Source organism: Pelodiscus sinensis, chromosome 4 (genome assembly GCF_052426305.1).
Source record: "Pelodiscus sinensis isolate ZL-2025 chromosome 4, ASM5242630v1, whole genome shotgun sequence".
Classification (NCBI taxonomy): Eukaryota; Metazoa; Chordata; order Testudines; family Trionychidae; genus Pelodiscus; species Pelodiscus sinensis.
In genome coordinates, this window is record NC_143055.1 from 128,750,706 (window position 1) to 128,766,521 (window position 15,816).

Consider the following 15,816-nt stretch of genomic DNA (forward strand, 5'->3'; position numbering starts at 1 on the left):
TCTCTGGCAGTGACTGTGCTGGTGCAGAGGTATAACCTGCTCCCTACAATTTGCCTTGCGCTATCTCCAAGGACTGATGCGTTGTTACATATTGGTACAGGTTGAACCTCTCTGGTCCAGCAACATCTGTGGCCCATCAGGACCACCGATGTTGCCAGGCCAGAGAGCCCCAGCCGGTCTGGCGGGTGGCAGCCCGCAAGGCCAGTGACCTGGGGACAGCGAGCCCTGGGAGAAGCTGCCACCCCTCGTCAGACAGGGTAGAAGCAGCTGCCGCCCAGCGTGGGACTGAGCAATAGGGGCAGGGAGACCCAGGAAAAGCTGATGCCTTGCATGGGACCAGGCGGCCCCCTCAGGAGCAGCTGCTGCTTTGTGTGGAGCTGGAAGGCCTGACCCCCCCTGGAGTGGCAAATTCCGCGCAGGTCCTAAGGGTAGCGGACCAGGGAGGTCTAACCTGTACTGTATTACCATAGGCAGGCAGCAGTAGCTTGCGGGTAAGTGACAGTGTGGGCCGTAACTTTATGCAGTGATACACAAATGCAAAATCCCCACTGTGCATGTGGGGATAAATGGAATAATTTATCCCAAATCTTCTCCCCAGGTTACTCCCCCAACTCCCCCCTCCTTTTTTTTTTTTTTTTTTTTTTGCTTTCTTGAAAAATTTGTGTCTAGTATTTTTTTTAAACCACGTGGCAACTCTAGGCGTGAGCCGGGCAATTGCCCGGGGCCACCAATTGGTTAGGACCGGCCCTGTCTGCAGCACCTTTCGCCTGTGTGTTTGTAGCATGTACCTCTTTGGACTCTAATGTTCCACTCTATACACGTGCACAAGAGAGAGAGAACACCTTTAATCTGCGTGTTTGGAATAGGTACATGCTTATATTTAATTATATAGGTCACTTGAACATCATGCGTCTATATACAAGAGGAGTTACAGTGGTCAAGAACTAGCAAGATGTGGCCTACTACCAACTTCCTGTGCCCTTTGGGCTTGACTGGCACTTGCTCACAGGACAGTCCTTACTTATACAAGTAGTTCCATTTAAATCCATGCATTTTCCCTTTTAAGTCATTTCCTTAATAGTTACTGGGTCAGAAATTATTCTATTTATTCGTTAAATGAGCATTTCCCCCACTTGTGCAGAACAATATTGAAGACAATTTATCATAAATGTGCGAGGCGAATCATCACGGAGGCAGTGCGTTATTTCATTGTGTAAACATTAGAGAAGCCCTTTGAGTCAAGTGTTTAACGATAACACTTCATGCGCGAGGACTCGGCTGAGGTGATGCAATCCAATTGGCTTTTAATTCTGAAGATGCATTTCACAACAAACTGTTCATCAATTCTGTGTATGTGTGTGCGAGAGAGAAAGAGAGGACTTCGTTGTGAGTCTATGGGATTTGGTTTCCATAACAACCAGCTCCAAACATGCCTGCGCTGTGCAAGATGTGGCTGGAAGCTTATCCCTTGTCCCTGCTTGCCCTGAAGCAACACTGCAAGCGTCTGTATTTTTAAAACCATAGCTACCCACTTATTTGCACTGTCATTGAAGGGGGAGCATTTTATAAATCCTGTCCCTGCATCAGTGACCGAGCTAGAGGCCATCTTGGATGTGAGAATTTTGTCCTGAGTTTTGGAGCACTTCAGGTATGTATTTTGATGTTCGCAGTTTCAGCTCACTGTCAGCTTACAAATACCACGGTATCCTAACTAATTATTTAACATGCCATTGAAATTTAGCTGTCTGATGCTCAGAGTAAATTGCATGTTACCTGGACGCTTTATTAAAAATCTAGATTATATGTAATCTGTATGATAGATCTTCTAGGCGTTGGCAGATGAGGATCATGCTATAGAGCTGGTAGCATCTGTTTGAAATAAGACTACTATTCAGTCATGCAGGTAGTCTTCCTCCCTCCTCCCCCTCCCTCTCCCCGAAACCAGTGAATAGTAAGTAAGGTGAACAGAATTTGGGTCACTATTACCCATGGATAGTTTTGAACTGTTAAAATGAGAAGAAAAGAGAATTCAGGGGACATAGAAGAAATAAGTGATGGTCCAACCAAAATGATTAGGGGGCTGGAGCATATGACCTATGAGGAGAGGCTGAGGGACTTGGGTCCGTTTAGTCTGCAGAAGCGAAGAGTGAGGGGGGATTTGATAGCAGCCTTCAACTTCCTGAAGGGAGGTTCCAAAGAGGATGGAGAGAGGCTGTTCTCAGTAGTGACAGATGGCAGAACAAGGAGCAATGGGCTCAAGTTGTGGTGGGAAAGGTCCAGGTTGGATATTAGGAAAAACTATTTCACTAGGAGGGTAGTGAAGCACTGGAATGGGTTACCTAGGGAAGTAGTGGAGTCTCCATCCCTAGAGGTATTTAAGTCTCGGCTTGACAAAGCCCTGGCCGGGTTGATTTAGTTGGGATTGGTCCTGCCTAGAGCAGGGGGATGGACTTGATGACCTTCTGAGGTCTCTTCCAGTTCTATGGTTCTATGATTAGGAATTGAAATGCTTAACAGCACAGCAAAGAAGAACACTGGAGAGACTCCAATGGTGTTCATGTGTTTCATTAACATCTGCATTCCATCAAGCACTGACCAGAAGTGTTTGCTTTCAGATACCAGGAGGAAATGCCATCTAAGTACTTCCAAGAACGCGACAAACGGAGGTTCTCCGATTCCCTTAACAGCCAGCGCTGGAGATTCTTGAAAAGGGGCCTGGATGATTTCAGGAGTGGTTTCCCACCGCCTACGGGCAACATCATCCTTTGTGGCACAAAGGGGCCTGCACCAATTGTGCTGGGTAATCTCACATCTGATGCTACACGCATGGCCCGGAACAAGGGAAGGAAAAAATGCACCAAAATCCAAGTCAGCCCTTCAAAGCTCAGTCCGTTGCAGAAAGCCAGGAGGGATCTCATTGCACAGACAGAATACTGCCTGAGCCAACACCCTCTAGCTCTCTACCCTCATCTGGAAGACAGTGTCCCTCCAGAGGTAAAGTCCCCATGGCTGTCACTGTTCTTCTTTCAGACAAGTTTTAAATAGAAAAAGAACCCTGTTCCTTAAACAGAAAATCTACAGACTATATGACTCATCGTGGCAAGGTGAATGATCGGAAACACAGCCAGAGATCTGAACTGGCATCGGTCACAGGTTTACTACCATTGTTGAGTTTTGTCGCATTGTTTGCAGTCAGTGATCCTGCCCCCATTCATTTGTCAAAACGGAAGAGGGCGAAGCATTGTTTTAAAAGGGCTGCTTTAGAAGTCAAACAGCACACGGGGTCATATTCAGGCAGAGTGTGTAGCCAGCAATGTTATTGCCTGGCATCAGATGTTCCATGAGGTCAGTGTCTGTGTTTAAAATTAAAGAGATAAGAGTTTGACCCGGACACCTGCGCAAGTCCTGACCTAATCCAACCCCCGATCTTTTGCAGCCTGTCTCTTGAACAGCCCCATCTTCCCCCAGCCTGGCTGTATCCCTGCCCATTCCCTGCCTCATGCACACAGTTATACCTCTGGTTAGGGGAGGGAGCTTCTGGTAACAGAGCTCAGAGTTAGCATGGTCATCTGGAGAGGGAAGGACCAGGCAAAGGCCAAGGGTTAGTCTTGTGCTGGGGGAAGGGAATGAGAGAGACGAATTCATGGCAAGTACATGCCTCCTCAGGGCAAAATGCTATGAGGGAACAAAATACTGGGGTGAGGTTAAGAAGCAGCAAGACCACTAGGAAAGAGTATTTAGTGTGTCAGGAGAATCCTTAAGCAAAATGCAAGACAATGTAGCACTTTAAAGACTAACAAGATGGTTTATTAGATGATGAGCTTTCGTGGGCCAGACCCACTTCCTCAGATCAAATAGTGGAAGAAAATTGTCACAACCATATATACCAAAGGATACAATTAAAAAAAATGAACACATATGAAAAGGACAAATCACATTTCAGAACAGGAGGGGGATGCGGGGGGGGGGGGGAGGAAGGAAGGAAGGTAAGTGTCTGTGAATTGATGATATTAGAGGTGGGGAGAGTGGGATGTTTGTGAGTTAATGGTATTAGAGGTGATAATTGGGGAAGCTATCTTGGTAATGGGTAAGATAGTTCAAGTGTTTGTTCATTCCTCTTTGGAGAGTGTCGAATTTTAACATGAATGACAGTTCAGAAGATTCCCTTTCAAGTGCAGATGTAAAAGGTCTTTGTAGCAGAATGCAGGTGGTTAAGTCATTGAGAGAGTGTCCTTTCTGGTTAAAATGGCAAGAAACTGTTTTTTCTTTGTGATCTTGTCTGATATCTGTTTTGTGGGCATTAATCCTTTGGCGAAGTGTCTGAGATGTTTGTCCAATGTATATAGCAGGAGAATCCTTAGACATTTTGAGGGGCAAATGGGAAATCTTGGGTCTGATCAGCAAGATCCTAAGTCAGTGTAGACTCTACCTCTGTCCTTAGGTTGTGAAAAAAGTACTTCTGGTGAAATTGAAGGCAGGAACTTCAAAACCAATGAAAGAAAAATCTTTCACATCATGTATAAGTAGACTGGGGGAACTCCTTGCTGCTGTATACAGTTCAGGCCAAGAGCTGGACTTTTACATGGATATCTATCCAGAGATACATTAGTTAATGCTAAACCAGGTTTGGGAAGGTATATAAAACCCTGTGCTTCAGGTATGACACCCATCTCTAATTATTAGGGACTGAATGAGTCCTTCATGAGGGCAGATTATCTGTCAAATTAGGGGTTTCTTGAATCTTCCTCTGAGGCATCTGGTGTGTGAGACAGGAGAGAATACTAAATGGACAGTAGGGCTGATTTCATCTGGCCCTTGCTATGCTGTCCAGGTGCACTGTTTGTAATGTGCCCCCTTATGTAGACTCCACGGGAACTGCACTGGTGTGAATGCCGTGTTCTGTTCTGGTTTGGCTCTCAGCTTTTCGAGGAGGTTGTGGCCATTCTGGACCCTGAGATGCACGTGAATAATGAAGCTGGATACAAGGACTGTGACGGGGAGAGCCACACTCCTCAGAAACTTCAGCCCCAGCAGGAGGAGGAAGGGGAAAGTAAAGAAATGTCTTCCAAGCCATCAGCACTGTGAGTACAGGACAGGACCGTGTACGCAGCCCCACGGCTGCCTGGATCCACCTTCTGTTGCTAGGCCTGGGTCCAGTTCAAGTCCAATCTCTCTCCTCTGTTTCTAATGTTGAGTGTATACTATACTCTGTGTCTAATCACCTTAAGAGGGTCTTGCCTGTCCGAGAGCATGTTTTACAGTCATGCGGAAGGGCTGGGCCAGGTTGTGGCTATGGGATCACATGTTTCCCAGAGAGGTGGAGAACAAACTTGGCCAAATCATGACTTTTAAAGTGTCTGTTTACAAATGTGATATGGTAATGGTACCATGTAGGGCCAAACACCGGTGTATTTTCTGCCCCAAGTAACCCTGAGAAAGTCAGAGCTGTTTCATGGGACAAACATCAGCACAGAACTTGGTGCATAGCACAAGAAAGTTTCCTGACAAGACTCTCCTCTTCAAGTATATCTTAATCCCGACACTTAGTCCCCCTGCTGCGGTAAACCTGGTATTTTCCTCTGTAGAAAAGGATAGTTGTCACATTCCTTTCCATATTCGTAACCTTTATACAATAGTTTGGGAGTCATTTGGACCAATGTAATATAGCTTGAGGTGCTCAGTGTTCTGAAAATCATTTTGTATCTTTTCCTGAAAAAAAAATTGTGGGCCAATCTTTTTAACAAAATCCGGTACCAAAAGGACTGTATTTATCACAAAATACCCTTATTTGAATCCTTTGGGTAATACTGATTGTAAATCGATGCCCTAGAATGCATTTGGTAGTCCTGGCCTGAGGCCTCTCCCAAGACGGTGATCACATTGTGCTAGGTGTTGTACAAAACCATAAGGAGAGACTATAAATCACGGGAAGCTATAAGTAGTGGTTCAACAAGCAGGTAAGGGAGGGTGAGAGTAACAGCGTTAGTAAAATGTAGTGACCATCATGTATAATTTGCCAGTTTGAAGGGTTGCTTGTTTTTATCCGGATTACTTTTTTTTCCCCAGAAAAATGAGATCTGAACATAAGCCTGGCCTTCAAAACTTGAGACTTTCTCACTAGATGGAGGATAAGTGGCTTCCCAATTTGGATCATGTCCTCTAGAGGTGAAAGGTTAATGCATGAAAACACTGTGACTGTGTCTAGACTGCAGGGTTTTTTCGAAAAAAGTAGCCTTTTTTCGAAAAAACTTCACCTGCGTCTAGACTACAGCTGCGTTCTTTCGAAATTAAATCGAAAGAACACGGATTTTCTTTCGACGGCGGTACTCCTCATTTCACGAGGAAGAATGCCTTTTTTTCGAAAGTGCTCTTTCAAAAAAAGGCATTCTTGAATGCAAACAGAGCTTTTTCAAAAGAGAGCATCCAGATTACCTGGGTGCTCGCTTTCGAAAAAGTGGCTCACTTTTTCAAAAGAAGAGGTTGCAGTCTAGACGCTTTCTTTCGAAAGAGGCTTGTAGTCTAGACGTACCCTGTGCTATTTAGTCTCAAGAATGCAAGTCATTGGGAAATAAACTGAACCATCTGTGATCCAAAACAAGATAACCACAAATGTTATGTGGTCGTCTGTAGTTGTGACTGCACCGTGTCCTTTATTACCAAGTCTTGTTTTTGCTAATCAAAGACATTTTAGGTTTTATTATATAACATTAATATCTTAAGCAGCAAGAAGGCCAAAGGCAAGAATGCACAGTACACCTACCTGTCCAAGAAAGAGGTAGCAGCAAGAGAAAAGAAAGCCAGTCTGAGCTACAGTCCTCTGCTAGATGAAAATGTAAGGCGAGTGACTAAGGAGTTTTGTGACTGGGTGGCTTCTCTGGTAAGTAAAAGAACCTGTAAAACTCCACACACTCATTCCAGAAATGCAATGATCAAGACTGAACCTAAGGCTCTCCAGGCTTGGCAACCTAAATACAACTTTGGATGCGGGTCTGAAAATGTTCACCCTAATTTACAGGAATGTTTGGGGGGAAAACTGAATTCAATCACTTGGAATGCAACGAAACAAAGAATAGCTTATTTTGGAATACTGTCAAGTCAATTTGGGTATGTCTACACTTGCACCCTCTTTCGAGAGAGGGATGCAAATGAAGACATTCGAAATTGCAAATGAAGCCGGGATTTAAATATCCTGCGCTTCATTTGCATATTCGCATTATAGCGCTATTTCAAAATAACAGACGCTGTAAACCCTTCTCTCGAAATAACTGGTAAACCTCATTGTATGAGGAACAAGGGTAATTTAGAGAGAAGGGTTTTCTCTTGAAATAACCGCGTCATAACAGCGTCTGTTATTTCGAAATAGCGCCATAACACGAATATGCAAATGAAGCGCGGGATATTTAAATCCTGGCTTCATTTGCATCCCTCTCTTGAAAGAGGGTGCAAGTGTAGACATACCCTAAGTTTAATCAAAGCATTTCCCTGCTGGGTGGACATAGTTATATGAAATCTGACAAGTACACTGCTCCATTCTGGAGTTGAATCCATTTATTTGATCAACATTAGTTCACCAATTCATATTGCTGTTAAGTCAACTTTACATGTGCCTATCGATTGCTATGAAAACCACATGTTAAATATGTACAAATTAATAGAATTAGCAGAAATCAGTTGTGACACAAGAAAGGTACCCTGGCTAGCGTAAGGAAGATGAGGTCTGGGGATACAAGTTGTGGGCTAGCCAAACCAGAATGACTGTTCGAGAAGCTGCTTTCTCCTACTCTTACACCAGCTAATGGGGAGAAAAGATTAGCTCAGTGGTTTGCGCATTGTCCTGCTAAACCCAGGGTTATGAGCTCAATCCTTCAAGAGACTGTTTGGGGCAAGAATTTATCAGGGATGGTACATGGTCCTGCTGTGAAGGTAGGGGACTAGACTCAATGACCTTTCAAGGTCCCTTCCAATTCTAGGAAATAGACAATTTCATTACAATTTAAAATTTTTAAATTTAATTTAAAGGAAGGCGAAAAATACAAGGTAGACGAAGCCACCATTCTGAGCTTGTTTGACACTAGATATGAAAGCAAGCCAGTGCTTTCTGTGCCCATCCATGTTGTGGAACTACACAATGTACCAGCAGAACTGAGAAAGTATGTGAGTGTTTCACCTCCATCGACTGCTGTCAAGAGTCCTCTTCACACCAGATGCCACCCATGCCTTGCCAAGGTAAAAAGGCCTGAACCTACACTTTCAGATATTTCTAATTACGTTAGGAGCCTGGATTTTTGGGTGCCCAGCTTGATCCTTTAAAGCAACCTGGTTTTCAAGAAATGCTGAGTACCCGCCTTCTGAAAAAAAGATTCCTCTAGGTGTTTGAAGGTGGGCACCAAAAATCAAAGCACTTAAAATCTCTGTCTGTTTTGAATATTTGTGTACCCTTTTTTTTTTTTTTTTTTTTTTTTGCCTGAGGTAAAACACTAGAACAAGTGAAGATGGGAACTGGGAACATCATTTAGGGCCTAGCCATCCTGTCCCTTTACTGGCCAACCTGCCACTGATGCTCAGAAGTTTTGCTTGAATAAAGTTCCTGATCTGAAGCCCGCTGGTGTTAATTGAAAGACTGTAGTTGAGCTCAGTGAGATTTGGATCAGGTCCAGAATTGCAGGCTCCCACACAATGGGTCAAATTCAGAGGGGGTGCGACGTGGTTTAGTTCTTGGACTCTCTTAAACTTCAACTCTTGTATCTATGCTGGTGTAACTGACAGCCTGGGGAGCATGTGGAGAACTGCCTTTTAACTTACAAATTCTTACCCCTCCTGTTTGTGGCTCTTTTTGCTATATGCTTTCATTTTAATCATTTAAAACTTGGGACGAAATATTATCTCTTAACCACAGAGCACGTGTGTCAAACCTGAAGAGGAAGTGACATTGACGATTTTTGGGAAGAGAGCAAAGTTGGGCCAGATAGCAGATCACAAACATAGCAATGGAGAGGCTACTGCTTCTCCAAAATTGTAGCTGGTTTTGCTTTAGAGACTAGTTAGAAGACTTACCCAGCATTGCTGCGGTCCTTAACTCAAATTTTGTTTTTCTTCATTTAAATCATTGCTCTGGGGTGGGGGTAGGGAGGAGGGGCTCAGGATGCAGGCTGCCCTGGGAGAGAGGACAACTCCAGCCTTCTCTCACCTCAGCTGCAACAAACACAGCCGTGGGAGGGGTGCCTGTCTGTTGTGACAGACACAAACACAAACAGATCAACTCTCTGAAATATATAGTAAATAGTTGTCCCTTTCTCCATCCTTGCCCCCTGCTGGCCCAATGGAGTTATAGTTGTCCAGGTCCCAATCTCTGGCGCCTTTCTGCCTCCCACTGGTCATTCTACAGTAGAATCCCCTCCTACCGGTCCCCTCCCTTCCCATTTTATGAGAAACAATCACATTCCAGGCACATCCCATTCTCCGGGCACAACCAAACTCTGACCTTGCTTTAAGTTATGATCAGAAGAAGCTGCCTACCACATTGGGAGGTCCTAGCTCTTACCATTTAGGAGGAGTTCTTGAATAAACAGACTCATGGACAGACGGACACGCAGACAGATGCACATTTCTAAAATATATAGTAAGAAGAAGATGATGGAAAGACATTCTCTAGGGCAATTACTCCAGAGCTGTGATCCTCTAGGACATCTCAGGTCATCCACAAATAAAATTAGCATGTTTGAGATGAGAGCTAAGCAGTTGTTGCTTGAGATGAAGAGAAAAAGTTCCTGTGAGAGGATTTCTGTCTTGTATGGATCCTTGCTTAATGCTATATGTAATACAAAAAAAAATCAATGAGAACTGATAATTATGGAAGATAACTAATGAAAGATTTATACTTATAGCAGGGATAGGATACCTGCTGTAGAGACCAATGGGAGACATAATCAGCTATATTCTGTCCTCCCATCCGTTCATCAGGTCTGACATTTCACCCAGAAAAAAAGCAGTGGTTCACATAGCATGTAGTGGGAGGAAAGGCAAACGCTAACATGGCTAGTGAGTATTACCAATGATCTTTTTATAGGACCCATCCCAACCAAAACGGGAGAAGATCAGATATGGCGCCTGGTACCTTGAACCAAAAACATGGAGAAAACAAAGAGCAAATGAACCTTTAGAGGATCCAAATGCAACAGTTGATACCTTTCAGAATTTAAGAAACCAGCTTAGTGCAAAGGTACTGCAAGCACCCCTGGACACTGTGGTATAGTTCTCAACGGAGTTAACGAACTACCTGGAATATGCCCACACACCATATGCTGTCTGACATAGTCACAGTGTGGGGAGTGGTTTATATCAGTGTTTCTCAACCAGTAGTACAAGTCCTTTTAGGGATACTCGAGAGGAGTCTGGGGGATACATCAACACAACAGAAATTTGGAGAAAATTGAATTTGTGTTTTAAGTTTTACAGCGTTTTATTATTTTTGTACTTTTTACACCCAAATTTCATTGCCCGCCCGACTACGATTAAGTTGTTTAAACAAATGTGTTGCAACGGTAGAAAAAAATTGTGTCTGAAAACTGTAGATACTGGGGGTACTTATGTTTTTAAGGGGTACTGTCTAAAAAAAAGGTTGAGAAACACCCTACTGTTATATTATAACCCTACTGTTAGTTGTGGCCCAGCCATGGCTGTTAATTTAGCCCACACGAAATGGTGGCCCAGCAGGGCCTCTGTGTGGGCAGTGACTCTAAAAGGCAGATACACACAACAAACCAGCATTTACTCTGAAGGATTTTCAGTGACTTTTTAATGCAGGTGAGAGTGTTTTGCTTCAGTAAATAAGTAGATCAACCAAACACTTTCCAACTTGGCAAAAATTCATCCTCTGGGAGGGAGCAAGCACATGAAACATCAGCTTAGAAAGCACTTGCATTTGGCTGCATTATATCCACCCTTATAAACAAGGGCTCAGATCCATCACTGGTATAAACAGACAGCCCTACTTACAGGCTACATCTACACTGGCCCCTTTTTCGGAAGGGGCATGCTAATTTTCAACTTCAGAATAGGGAAATCCGCGGGAGATTTAAATATCCCCCACGGGATTTAAATAAAGATGTCCGCCGCTTTTTTTCCGGCTTGGGGAAAAGCCGGAAAAAAGCATCTAGACTGGCCCGATCCTCTGGAATAAAGCCCTATTCCGGAGGATCTCTTATTCCTACTTTGAAGGAATTGAAGTAGGAATAAGAGATCCTCCGGAATAGGGCTTTATTCCGGAGGATCGGGCCAGTCTAGACGCTTTTTTCCGGCTTTTCCCCAAGCCGGAAAAAAAGTGGCGGACATCTTTATTTAAATCCCGCGGGGGATATTTAAATCCCCCGCGGATTTCCCTATTCTGAAGTTGAAAATTAGCATGCCCCTTCTGAAAAAGGGGCCAGTGTAGATGTAGCCACAGACTTTAGGGGATGAGGTGACATAACACTGACAGGAGGAACCAAACCTGGGAGCTCTAGAGCATAGTGCATGTGCTAAAAGCCAGCTGGCTTTCAGCTAAGGCTGTAGAGCAGACTCAGTCTTTCTCTTTGTCAGTGGTCTCAGTGCCACTAGGTGGGACCCTGAACCACACCCACTAGGTGTGTGGGTTACAACAAGTCATAAAAAATGCTACGATGAAGTGCAACAAAAGGCCGAGTGTTCGTATCAGAATGGCAGTGAACAGCAGAGGGGCTCATTCTGTAATCACTGTATTTTGTTCTAGCAAATGAGTGTCAAAGAGCTACTAACATGTCAGGAAGCTTCAGGGGGTAGCTGAGTTAGTCCTTGGCTGGAAAAACTTAAGAAACAACAAATGTTCTAGTAGCACCTTAAAGACTAACAAAACATGTAGATGGAATCATGAGCTTTTGTGGGTACACCCCACTCCCAAGATTCGTGTTTAAGGAATAGGAAAGATACTCCTGGCCCACTAGAGGGCAGTGAAGTGAAGTAAAATTCAAGAGTTTAGCAAAGTCTCAGTTTGAGGGACAGGGAGCCAGGTTTTTAAAGCAATGATTGTTATACAATCTTGGCGTGCTGAATGACAGGGAATAAGTAGCCGTTTCATAGTGTTCTACTTTAGAGCTGTCAGAGAGCATCAGATTCTAGGACCTGTCATAGAGATTCAAAGGGCGTCTTGGACTCACCTGGATGTCAGACCAGATGGGTTCTGCTAGCACCAAACCAGGAGTTAGGAGGGTCTGAATAACTCTGAGATAGAGCACTAAGGTCAGAAACAGAGTAATCCTGCAAGGAAAAAATCAGAAAGTCAGTGGAGACAGCCAATTGTTTGGGGGTCACACACCACTGAGAAGCCAATTCTCCCCACCCCCCCAAAAAAAACCCCAAGCCCTACCCTCTCTGGCCTGGTTCCGGAGACACAAACAAACAAAAAAAGACTAAAAATGCACTGTCACGCTCAAGAGGGCTGGGGCTCCCACCAGCCACACGGGGCCAAATCCAGCTGCAGTTTCCCTTGATCCAGCCCACGGCACAGCTCTCAGCTTCCCCCCACCTTAGCTGGCCCATCACTTCTCCATCACTTGGGGTAGGGAGGGGAGCAAGGCAAGGAGACTAGTGCCGGGGTCGCAGTACTATGGGGGAGAAGGGAAGCCCCAAACCCCGCTGCAGGCCTGACCAAGAGAAGCTGGGGGCTGGATTCAACCCATGGGCCATAGGCTCTCCATCTCTGGTCTAAGATAACAACAAAGGTAAAGCCCAGAGAAAGAGAGATTTGAAAAAGATCCTGTCTTAGGAGCAGGATGGGGTGTCTGCTTCATCTGAAAATCTGTTGACCCTTGATTTGACAAGGCATTTATCGAAAAACAAGATACAGTTCAGCTACAAGTTACTGAGTTCAATAGTGTTCTCTTACAGTGTAAGGAAGAATAACTTCCTCTACTGTAAGAATTCCCGGATGAGTTATATGGCCTGTGTTATACTGAAGGTCAAACTAGGTGACCATAAATTAACCTTTGGGATCTATTTTTTTTTAATCACAATTCAGCATTGTGAAGTAACCAGATCTCTGTAAAAGCAGCAAATTAGAAATCAGTTAACCATTTGGAATCTTAATTAGCTTAAATGGCACTTGTGGTACAGGTGAGAATTTAACAGAAACCCCCTTTGTAGTCCCACCACCTTTACGTCTACTCAGCAGGGCTAAAGTCAAATTAAGCTAAGCCACTTCAGCTACATCAGTTGCGTAGCTTAAAGTGAAATAGCTGAACTCAGCTTTTGGCGCTGGCTACCCAGCAGGAAGCTGAAGGAAGAATACTCATCCTTGAACTTCCCTTGCTCCTCGTGAAATTAGGGTTATCATGAGTCGGAGTAAGAAGTCCTCCAGCTCGACATTATTTTGAAATAAAGGATTGAAGTGTAGACACACATTTTGTTATTTCGGAATAACATTAGTTATTCCAAAATAACGCTGCTGTGTAGACGTACCCTGAGTGAGTAAATAAATGTAAGTTTCATGGGCTTATTTTAAGCTTTCCCTGAATATGAAGCTGCTCATGTCTACTTTGGAAACTCTCTTAGGATGCAGAATTCATGCAGCTCCATGGAACACGGGCTTTTCAGGAATTCCTCGAAAGGAAAGGCTACCGGAAGCCTGCAGTAAGTCAATGATTGCGTAGCAGCCGGTCTACATGATCAACAGCCTGGGCCGTGGTGCTCTAGGTCTGTACATTCAGGAATCAGAGCTGTGCTTGCTGCAACTCTGTTCAAACACTGTCATTGTTCATTAAATGTGCTGTCATATGGGTGGAAATCGGGTAAATATTGCATTTTATTAACATCAGCAGAACTGACTTAAATGGGGCCTGTGTGTTGTGTAGTCTTGCCTTAATCTTTGTATTCATGCCCATCAGCGTGAAAGAAGATATTTGCATATATCTGATATCTATTTACATGTATATGCAACTACTCTTAAGTTGCGGCCCTCGGCATGTGCTGTGAATATCATTGTGGGCCCTGGGGCTTTCAAATTTGAGTAGACCTGTAATGTATGGGTTCCAGCCACACAATGAGGTATAGCATATCTGGGTACCATGCTCCAGTGTGGGTTGGTTCTATTCAAACAAGCCAGGAACAGTGCTCTTAGCTTGAGGGCCATATTCAAAATGCTGATGTAAGTTTATTCTACTCCACATAGCCAGACTGCTAATAGCATCATCCCCAGAGCAGTTAACACAGCTTGGATAAAGCAGTTCTCACTAAGAAAATGAAGAGAAAATACACACTGCGCAGGAAAATTGTGTTTACACCCTGCTGTTAATTGCTGGGTTGGAGGTGTAACTGGCATAGCTGGTGACAGGATTTCTAAAAGGTGTAAGTGTAAGGGAAGCTTGCATTTCTGTTATTACCTGTATAGCAATTGTGCGTATACAGAAAATCCCATTATTGAGTGCTTTCTGGCACAATTCCATCAGGTTTAAAATTGCTTTCATTAAAAAAAAATCTATATGTCAACACTAATCACACTGATTTCCTGATCCCCTGCAGTTTCTTTAAAACATGTTTGTATTCAACAGCCATTTAAGTGCATTGCTAGTAATTGTACATATATATATCTTTTGTTTTAGTTTCTTCTGCAGATGCTGGCTGCCCAGGATGCTAACAGAGCACAAGAGTGGACTTCAAAGGGCTTCAAGAAAGAATCTCTGAAGAAACCTGAAGGGATCAGAGAAGGTTCTTCCTCCACAATTGTTAATTAACACAGACCTTATTCACAGGAAACACAAGTACTAGTGAAACTGCTCCAGGAAGCTCCAATAATAGTAATCTCAAAGAGAGTTTGAGTGTTTCCTTGTTTTAGAAAATGTTATAGTCAAATATAGTTTAAAGAGAACTACTTGAATTAATAAATTCAAGACATATGCCAGCTGTCCTGTCTGCTCATCCATTGTAAAGGCTGGCTGGGACGCTCTGTTACATTCTAGGGTATGTCTTCCTGAGGAATCCCGAAATAGCTACCCCGCATCCAAGGAACGTGCCCATTATTTTAAAATATTTTTTGAAATAGCGGATGCGCTATTTTGCTATCCCTGTAAACCTTATTGCACAAGGGATAAGGGATGGCTCAAAACAGGGCATCGTTTAGAAATGTGGTGCTGTGTAGACGGGCCAAATTTCAAAATAAGCTATTTTGAAATAGATTCGAAATAAGATACGCAATTTGCGCAGTGCAAATTGCATATCTTATTTAGAGTTTAGGGTGCTGTGTAGACGCACCCCTAGAGATTTCAGGCTGGCTCTACTGTACTGCAGTTGGTTAAGAATCAGGATATGGTGTGTTACTTGTTAACTGCCATTCTTAATGCTGTATAGAGCATAAAGAAGTTGTCCTTTTCCTAGGGAGCTTGCAATCCAACAACTCAATTATTTCTTTACGTGCATAAATGATTACCAGTCTAGGGAACCCCTAAGAGAGAGAGCTTCTCATACCAAGACAACACCAGAAAAGGTTTATCTTTAGACAAAACCCCCCTTTGAGCGCTTGGCAGTATGGCTTATACCATTCCCCAAGTGGAATACACTCTGTATGGCACAAGTATGGGGCTTCTAGTGAGTGATGTGGAAATAGCCTAGTAAGCGTGGGCTTTTTTCATGTCTTCTGGGACTGTCCTGTTCATTGAAACCAAATTTGTGCCTCCTTCTAACTCTTATTTATTGGTCATAGTATTCTGGGTGTGGTTTTATGCCCCCAGAGAGCATGAGCTCTCCTCTGTCTGTGTAGCACCAGCCTTGGGCTATGACACTTGCAGTAAGAACCACTTGAATTCCCTCACA

At 43.7% G+C, this 15,816-nt stretch overlaps 1 protein-coding gene across 2 annotated transcripts; it reads left to right on the plus strand.

The window, feature by feature from the left end:
* Positions 1 to 938: 938 nt before the first annotated feature.
* On the plus strand, positions 939 to 15,565 carry LOC102444570 (protein FAM47E-like). Of its 2 annotated transcripts, none has more exons than XM_006133885.5 (8): positions 939 to 1,648; positions 2,616 to 2,994; positions 4,921 to 5,081; positions 6,721 to 6,877; positions 8,020 to 8,226; positions 10,067 to 10,219; positions 13,564 to 13,641; positions 14,610 to 15,565. In XM_006133885.5, the coding sequence occupies exons 2-8, from the start codon at positions 2,629 to 2,631 to the stop codon at positions 14,739 to 14,741; spliced, it is 1,254 nt and encodes a 417-aa protein (XP_006133947.3). In that variant the 5' UTR covers positions 939 to 1,648; positions 2,616 to 2,628; the 3' UTR covers positions 14,742 to 15,565. The 2 variants fall into 2 exon arrangements, with proteins under 2 accessions (XP_006133947.3, XP_006133948.3); XM_006133886.5 differs by having other exon boundaries at positions 6,724 to 6,877.
* Positions 15,566 to 15,816: the final 251 nt, after the last annotated feature.

Coding starts and splice junctions, on each gene's coding strand:
- LOC102444570 (XM_006133885.5), top strand. CDS start 2,629: ATGCCATCTAAGTACTTCCAAGAACGCGACAAACGGAGGTTCTCCGAT. Junction 5,082..6,720: donor TCTTCCAAGCCATCAGCACT/GTGAGTACAGGA, acceptor TAATATCTTAAG/CAGCAAGAAGGCCAAAGGCA. Junction 13,642..14,609: donor AAGGCTACCGGAAGCCTGCA/GTAAGTCAATGA, acceptor CTTTTGTTTTAG/TTTCTTCTGCAGATGCTGGC.